Genomic DNA, 8,349 nt, shown 5'->3' with positions numbered 1-8,349 from the left:
TGCACTTAGTGGAGTTCCACAGCCCAAACCATAGTAGTTCAGCCCTTGGGAAAAGGGCATCTTAAAGGCTGTAGGTTAAGGACTGCCAGAGATACCGAGCGCTTACATTTCTTGAAAAGTACAAACCACACCCCAGTTTAGCTAGCTGTGCACCTAACTGGTCAGATTGGCGCACTGGGGGTGGGAGAGAGAAAAAGGCAAGATTAGCAGCTTGGGTCGATAAGGGGCAGGAGAATAATAAAATTTGAGCCCCGAAACTCTTTTAAGTATAGAGGTTAGAAAGGCGCTCGTTTAACGTTAGGCCTAAACTTCAACAAGAAAAAAGAAGTGGCGCTGGGGGGGGGGAAAGCTCCCGAGTTATACTGTTCACCGTGGGGCCGTTAAACGCAGCAGAAAAGCGGGCGTGTTTTTTCTTCCTCTTCCCGCCTCCCAAGAGACGAGAGCCCAGTCCTTTCCCCTCGTTTTCACCCCGGCGGGGTCCAATGGCTGCCGCCGCCGCGGAGCCGGGTCGGAAAGCGCCCCGCCCCCCGCGATGCTCCCGCCCCCGGGGTCCTCTCCGCCCCACCTCCCCCTCGCCACTGGAGGTAGCGGCCGCGGCCGTCACGTGTTCTGGCAGCCGCCAAGTGAGGCCGCTTTTGCGACGCAGTGACAGCCAAATGGTGCGACAGGAGGAGCTGCAGCTGCGGCCGCAGCGCCCCGCAAGGAGAAGCTTGAGGCGGCTCCTGGCGTCACCCAGAGGGAGCGACTGAACGAACAGAATCCGGCGCGGGCGGGCGGCGGCGGCGGCGGGCGGGCGGCGAGGGGGAGCCCGCTCCGAGTGCCTTCGCTCCCCGCCGCGCTCCATGAACCGGGCGAAATAAGCCGCGCCTCCAGAAGGGGCTGCGCCTCCATGAATCCCTAGCTTTTTTTTCTTTCGCTCCCCGCTCCTCACCCCCCACCCCGCGTCCCGTCCCGCCTTCTCCCTTCGCCAGCGGCGGCCGCGGCCAGGTGCGGAGTCCAGAGCGGAGCGCAATGGCGTCCAACCCCGAACGGGGGGAGATTCTGCTCACAGAGTTGCAGGTAAGGGCCGCGGCCCGGGCGGGAGGCGCTGGCAGAGAGAGGGAGAAAGTCTGGCGAGGGGTCGGGGGCCCAGGGACGCCGTGCGGCCGCCGCGCCCCTAGCCCGCTAAGTGCGGAAACTCGGGGATGTCACTCGGGAACCGCTTCCTTCGGGAGCCGGACTCTCTTCCCCCGCCAGAGCTCTGGCCTGCCACCCCTTTAATTTGACTCTGCCTGCCAGTGGGACCCCATCTGTGTCGGCTGTCTGCAGCCGGAGTCTGCTCCCACCCGGTCCCCGGAGCGGCCAGCTCACCGCCCCCTCCCTGGTGTCAGAGCCGCCCGCGGACGCCCCTGCAGCCCCCTCCCTCCGCCCGGCCAGGCCCCGCCCCGCCTTTCCCTCGTACACCGCTCCTTAAACTCCTTTGAATGACTCCCAAGCTGTTTTCTCGTCCCTCCCCTTCCCCTCAGACTCCGCACAAAGAGCGCCCCCATAACTTCCAGCCCCCGGATAAGTTTTAAAAAAACAAAACAAAACAAAAAACCGTGTCTCACTAAATGCTTGCCTAACTTCACTAGCCCTCTTCAGGTGACCGCCGAATTTCTTTAATATGAAGGCTGCCCTTTTTCCCTCCCTCTTTTCTTTCTTTCTTTTTTTATTAACCAGATGATAGCTGTATGGTCCTCTTGTCTACTGCTCCCTACTCAGATCTGGAAACTTAGATGCTGATGCTTTTCAGACTTTCATTTTCCCTCCCGTTTGGACACCAGAGAAAGAGCTACAGAAGTTGTTTACAAATGAGCAAGCAGTGGGCTAAGGGAAAGTGTTGGGCACCACATGTCTGCAGGAGACGAGGACAAAATAGATCCCTTCGTTACTTAAGTCTATGTCGAGTAGCAGTATCATTGTTTTCCATTTACGGCTAGATATTTAATGATGTAGGCACGATTTTTGTCCTTAAGTCTGTGATGTACAGGGGTACCTACACTACTGTGTTGAGTTTATTTTTATTACTTTGGAGTTTTCGAGAGACGTTCACATTTGGCTTAAAATTTTGTGCTTGTTTTTGACCTAAGAATTATTTTGATTTGTTTTGCTATAGACCTCTTCTAGCTATTAGCTATTCGATTATTGGAGATAGGACTTAGAAGAAAAATATACTTACATTTCTTTTTGTGCATAGAGCATTTAATTCTTTTAAAAAGATTGAATCTAGATCCTGAAGGGTTGATTTTTGATGATGCCAAAATTGAGTATTGCAACTGCTTCTAAATTTTTTGCTGTTTAAATATATTTTTCAATAGATCCCTTTATAAGTTTGTTTGTTGTTAAGCTAAATATAAGTTTGAAGGCATTGTTGTAATATTCGATATTTCCTGAACGAAAGTAGAGATTTCAACAAGGTGTACCAGTGCAGGGTTGCAAATTTGGAATCCTTTGAATCAGCTTTGAATTTCCTGTCTTTGGACATGTTGCTATGTAGTATTCCAGTTACTGTTAGCCTTTTATAAGGTGTTACAGCATACCATATTTGCTAAATGAATGGAATTTATTGTTTTATTACTTCACATAAGGTTTCTAAATGAAGTTTGTTTGAGGCATGTTGGAAATGCTTTCCACTGTCTCGTCTTGAAATATGAAAAGCATACTTTGGTCCTGACTGGGAAAAATCCATGAAAATGGACAGGAGCATTTTTCTTTGAATGGAGTTTCTTCAGAATTATAAAGTATTTGGCATCCTTATTTGTATTTTATAGAAAGTTGTCATAGAATACACTCATTTTGGCACTTGACCTGAAAATATATTTTCATGTGTATTAAAATATGGCAGGGATTTTTAATAAGATCAATTTTGACAAGAAGGAAGCAAGTCAAAAAGATGAGAAATTTTAAATACGACTAAAAAATGGGATCAAAGTAGGGGAACAGCTAAAGTTAGACTTAAAAAAAAAAAGTCTCTTTCAGAAAAAGAATGGGTTTTATATTGTTACCTTATGAGTTGACAAGTATATCTAAAGCATTTTTATTGATGTATTTGACTCCCAGTTTTTTGTTTTTAATTTTTTAAAGTTTTTTTTTATTTTGAGAGAGAGAGTGCAAGCATGAGCACAAGCAGGGGAGGAACAGAGATAGGGAGAGAGAGAGTCCCAAGCAGGCCCCGCACAGTCAGTGCAGAGCCCCATGTGGGGCTCAAACCCATGAACTGTGAAATCATGACCTGAGCTGAAATCATGACTCAGTTACTTCAGCAACAGGTGCCCCTTGACTCCCAGTTTTAATAAAAGTTACTGCATATGAACTTTATTATGTGTGTTAAATTGAGAACATTATTTATATCAGCATGTAAAATAAATGTTGGCAAAATTTGCTTCACCAAGTACTGTATATCCATCTGTTCAGATGTTTTACTATTTCATTGGGTCATGGAATTAGTAGATAGTAGCCAAATATTTATCAAGCATGTTTGGAGAACTAGTTTTTAAAAAGCATCTAAGTTGTTTGAATTTATTTAAATTGAGAAATTAATATGGAGTTCTTAATGCTTCTCTGACATACTGATTTTAAGTGTTTAATTATGTAGCAAATTTTAAACTGCTGTTTAGTAGTTAAAAACTGTTACTTTGCTATATCTTGTCCAGGGGAATACTTGTCTCTGAAAGTTACATGTTACAGTCTACTTTTAATGAAATTGATACTTATTTTTAGAAACATTGTATATCCAACATTTTAAAGTTATTTTTCAAATTATATTGCAGAATTTGAAATACTTTACTACTTGAGTTGGAATTGGCTTATTAATAACCCTTAGTTGTGGAAAAACAAAACCTGAAACCATAGTGTTTTTCCTTATTAATTATTGTAATATTTCTATGGAGTAATGTTTCTAACTCTTGCTAGTAATTTAGGAGGCTTATTTAACAAGGAATCATTAATGAAGTACACATAAACTTTGATGGCTAGAGGCTTCACTGTATAAAGAAGAATATTTACTATCATAAAAATAAAAAGGCTATTAAAAAATATAAACTTAATTGGCAGTTTCTAATTTTTATCTTGTATAACTAACTTGTTTTATCCTGTTCTCTTTATTTTTTATTTGAGGTAGTAACTTAGATATTTTTGGTGGGGCCAAAGAAATTAAAGTTTATTTTTAAGGAAACTGGATTAATGAAAACTATATAAAGAACTCAAAATGAAAATATTGGCTACAAGGAAAAATGATTTCTGTGTTCTATTGGTAGTCTGTAATTCAGCAGTGCTTTGTTGTTGGGAATAAGGTGTAATAGTCTACAAAAACTAACAGTACAAAATAACCTTTTTGCAGGTTTTCATCATTTAATGATTACTGTTTCTGGTGCAAGTTGTTGAATGTTTGCAGAAATCCTTCCCAAAGATTTTGCATCTCTCTGTAGTCTATCCATAAAATGAACTTTGCTTTAAAATTTTAAGCTCATGTGTAACCAAGCTATGTATTTGGCACTTAGTAGGCACACAATACATTAATGAGAAGACACCCTTCATTTGTCACCTACAATGAAATGTCTTTTGACTTTTCTAAGAGAAATTGACTATTGCCCTAAGAAATTACTTAATTTTTTAAAATGTTCATTTCTAATCCCTTATCCCAACAATATTGCCTTGAAAAGTTCAGAAGAGATTTTTGCACTAGTTATACCTTTGTACAAATTTTACCCATTTGGTGGGAAATTGGGTGACATCTAAGTTTGCAGTTATGTTGGAAAGTAGAAAGCCTCTTTGTTGGAAGAATAAAGATTTTAGGGTGGGTTGGAGGAATGCAGTATGAGAAAGTAAGCAGAATAGGTAAGATGAGTTTTATAATTCTTTTAAGTTATAAACATAATACATGTTCATTGTAGAAAATCTGGAAGTACAGAAAAGCACAAAGAAAATAAAAGGTGCTCATGGTTCTGTTATTCAGAGATAACTGACAAATTGTTCCAATTTATAAATCCCATGGCATTTTGATCAATTTCATGTTTCCACCCCTCCTTTTTAACTGAGGTAAATTTGATATACAATATTTTGTAACTTTAAGGCATACAGTGTATTGATTTAATATTTTTCCTCCCTTTATCCCACTTATTAGAATCTTATTTTTTTAAGTTTATTTATTTATTTTGAGAGAGTAAGCGAGCACATACATGCACGTGTGCACAAGCAGGGAAAGTGCAAAGAAGGAGAGAGAATCCCAAGCAGGCTCTGCGCTGTCCATGCAGGTCATGATCTTGTGGTTCCTGAGTTTGAGCCCCACATTGGGCTCCATGCTGACAGCACAGAGCTTGCTTGGAATTCTCTCTCTCTTCGTCTCTCTTTGCCCTTCCCTGTACTCACTCTCTCTCTCTCTCTCAAAATAAATAAACATTAAAGAGAAGAGGTTCAAAGGATTTTAAGATAGAAGTAGCCATATGTTAAAATTTCCTGCCACTAGTTCTAGATACGTGGATCTTACTAGCTTTATTGACTATTTTACATCAAAGTATTTTGATTTTGAGTCAGTACTGTGAGATACAGTTGAGGTAAAAAGTAAGTGAAGAAATACAGTATGGACATAGTAATAGGCAATAGTGATACATAGCATCAATTCTTTGAATAATAAATTGATACAATGTGGTTTCCCAGCTTAGATTTTATTATTGCCTCTTTGAATAAAATGCAGCATACCTTATTGAATAAGGCATGTCTTTAAATAACTTACCACATATTTACTACTTAGGTAAAGTCTGTGTGCTGAAACTAGTGTTACAAAATGATGGGTTCCAAATGGATTATGTTTTTCTGTCATCTCTAGTATAATGCAGATTATTTCTAGTCTTGTACAACTTACCTTCACATATGATCCCTGTTAAAATGGAGAGGTAGAGGGGCACCTTCTGGACGTTGTCTGTTTACCTCAGGGCTTTGCATCTTCTACCTTGGGCTCTTCTCTTTTTGCTTTTCACATTTGGCAACAGTAGATTTTTATGCCTTTTATCAGGTTATTCCTGTGTGCCCCCTTTTAAACAAAAAAAGAGTGGAGTAGTAGTTTGTAAAGATAAGTATCACTTAAAACAATGTTACTTCCAGATGTATGCATGATGTTTAAATAGAATGGTTAATTCTGCATCATTTCCTTGTAAGATGTACTGTGTCGAACAATTATCAAATATCTACTATATTTCAAAAACCTATTTTACTCTATAAAAAAAGTCATATAACACTTAATGATTAACTTTGATATACATCAGATATAATATGATTAACTTTGATATACATCAGAGTTCAAAGTTGGCAGCAAAGTTAGAAAGTAGTTAAAAGCGTTAAAAAGATATTTAAAATTTCTAATGGGAAAACATACTAATGAAAAAGTAGCTTCTAATATCTTAGAGAAGCAGAAATAGAAAACATTTATCTTGATATATGTCTCTTGACATATATATCTTGATATATAAAATAAGTTTCTCTTAATTTTATCTAATAAAACCTTATTTGAAATTAGCTGTATGTCATACATGGTTTTTGCAATCTCACAAAGTAAACTGTGTAATATTACATATATATTATATGTTTAAAATGAAGAACAGAGGGGCACCTGGGTGGCTCAGTCGGTTAAGCCGCCTACTTCAGCTCAGGTCATGATCTCACAGTCTGTGGGTTCGAGCCCTGCATCGGGTTCTGTGCTGACAGCTCAGAGCCTGGAGCCTGCTTCAGATTCTGTGTCTCCCTCTCTTTCTGCTCCTCCCCCACTCATTCTCTCTCTCTCTCTCTCTCTCTCTCTCTCTCTCTCTCTCTCTCTCTCTCTCTTTAAAAAATGAATAAACATTTAAAAAAATTTAAATGAAGAATAGAAAAGCATGGGAGGAGTATATTTGATGATAAATACCTTAGATTTGAAGGTAAATGTTAGCGTCACATTATAAAGATGAACTGATACATAAGAATTACATAACATGGGGTGCCTAGGTGGCTCAGTTAATTGAGGGCCTGACTCAATTTCTGCTCAGGTCGTAGTCCCAGGGTCATGGGACCAAGCCCTGCATCAGGCTCCATGCTGAGCATGGAACTTCCTTGAGATTCTCTCTCCCCCTCTGCCCCTCTTCCCCACTTGTACATTCTCTCTTTCTCTAAACTTAAAAAAAAAAATTACGTAACATATGTTATTAGGATCTATTTTAGAAACTTGGAGGTGGTTTGCTTTTTCTAATTAAAGCTTTGCTTCCCTGACTCAAAAACACCTTAACTTGTTGGAAAATTGTGATAGAATTTGGAATTTATTTTAGATTATCCAAGACATACTTACATGTCTAAATATCATACATACATTTGTTAAATATTATGTTTTACACACTAATCATATTATTTTCCCTTTCCTGTAGTTGCTCCCTTAGTGACTCTCTAAGGAGGTGCTTGTTTTGCCTGTTTAAGAATTTTCATTGAACAAATTTCATTAAATTTGGGTTTTTTTTTCCCCTTTTATTAAACCTTAGGTACACTGCATTGGATTAATTATCCATCTGTTTATCATTATAATATGCACCCAGGGACCACCACTCACTCCCCACCTCCCCTAGAAGCTAGGAACTTAACCTACATGTGGTTTTTCTCCATTCCACCCCCTATCTTCACCTTCTTGTTAACTAAGGTAAAGATCATCTTGAGTCCTGTGTTCATTCTCTTCCTTTATATTTAGTTTTGCTAGATATATAATTTGAAAAGATGTCTTTAGTTTTAATTGTGTTTGTATAATTGTGTTGAATGTAATCTTTCTTAACTTGATTTTTCACCTGTGACTGCTGATTTATTCATATTGTATGTTGCTGTAGTCAGTCGTTTTAATTGCTGTGTAATATTTCACTGAGTAAAATACTCATCAACTTTTCCGTTGTTGAATATTTGAATACTTACTCTCCCTTGTTGAGCAGTTAGTTACTTTCCAGTTTTTGTAGCGGTGACCAGTGTTACTTCGGATATTCTGTGCATTTTTCCTATTGTATACATATAAGAGTTTCTATTCATTATATACATGAAGGTAGAATTGCCATCTCACAGGGTAAGTGAATGCCCAACTTCCAGTATGATTGTACCAATTTATGTTCATATCAGCAATATATGAGATGAAAGGACCTTTGATTATCCATCTTCTCTGACATTTGATATTGTCTTTTAATTTTTACAAGTCAGAAGAGTGTAAAATGCTGTTTCATTGTCATCTTGATTGCATTTTCCAGATCATCACTAATGTAGAACATTTCTTTTTATGTTTACTGGCCCTTTATGTTTCCTTTTCAGTGAAATTCCTATTCATGTCTCTTGCCT

At 39.2% G+C, this 8,349-nt stretch overlaps 1 protein-coding gene across 2 annotated transcripts in view; it reads left to right on the top strand.

Annotated features, from left to right (window-relative positions):
- The first annotated feature begins 645 nt into the window (after nucleotides 1-645).
- Nucleotides 646-8,349, top strand: part of PKN2 (protein kinase N2) — a 127,975-nt gene continuing 120,271 nt past the window's right edge. For both annotated transcript variants that reach the window (XM_053892852.1, XM_019414068.2), the window contains exon 1: nucleotides 646-1,059. In XM_053892852.1, the coding sequence (XP_053748827.1) occupies nucleotides 1,012-1,059 (48 nt within the window). In that variant the 5' untranslated portion in view covers nucleotides 646-1,011. The remainder of the gene's footprint in view (nucleotides 1,060-8,349) is intronic.

The sequence above is a fragment of the Panthera pardus genome, unplaced genomic scaffold (assembly GCF_024362965.1).
Source record: "Panthera pardus isolate Hobbes unplaced genomic scaffold, ASM2436296v1 HiC_scaffold_11, whole genome shotgun sequence".
Taxonomy (NCBI): Eukaryota; Metazoa; Chordata; class Mammalia; order Carnivora; family Felidae; genus Panthera; species Panthera pardus.
Note: the sequence above shows the minus strand (reverse complement) of the source record. Positions and strands in the feature narration are given on the sequence as shown.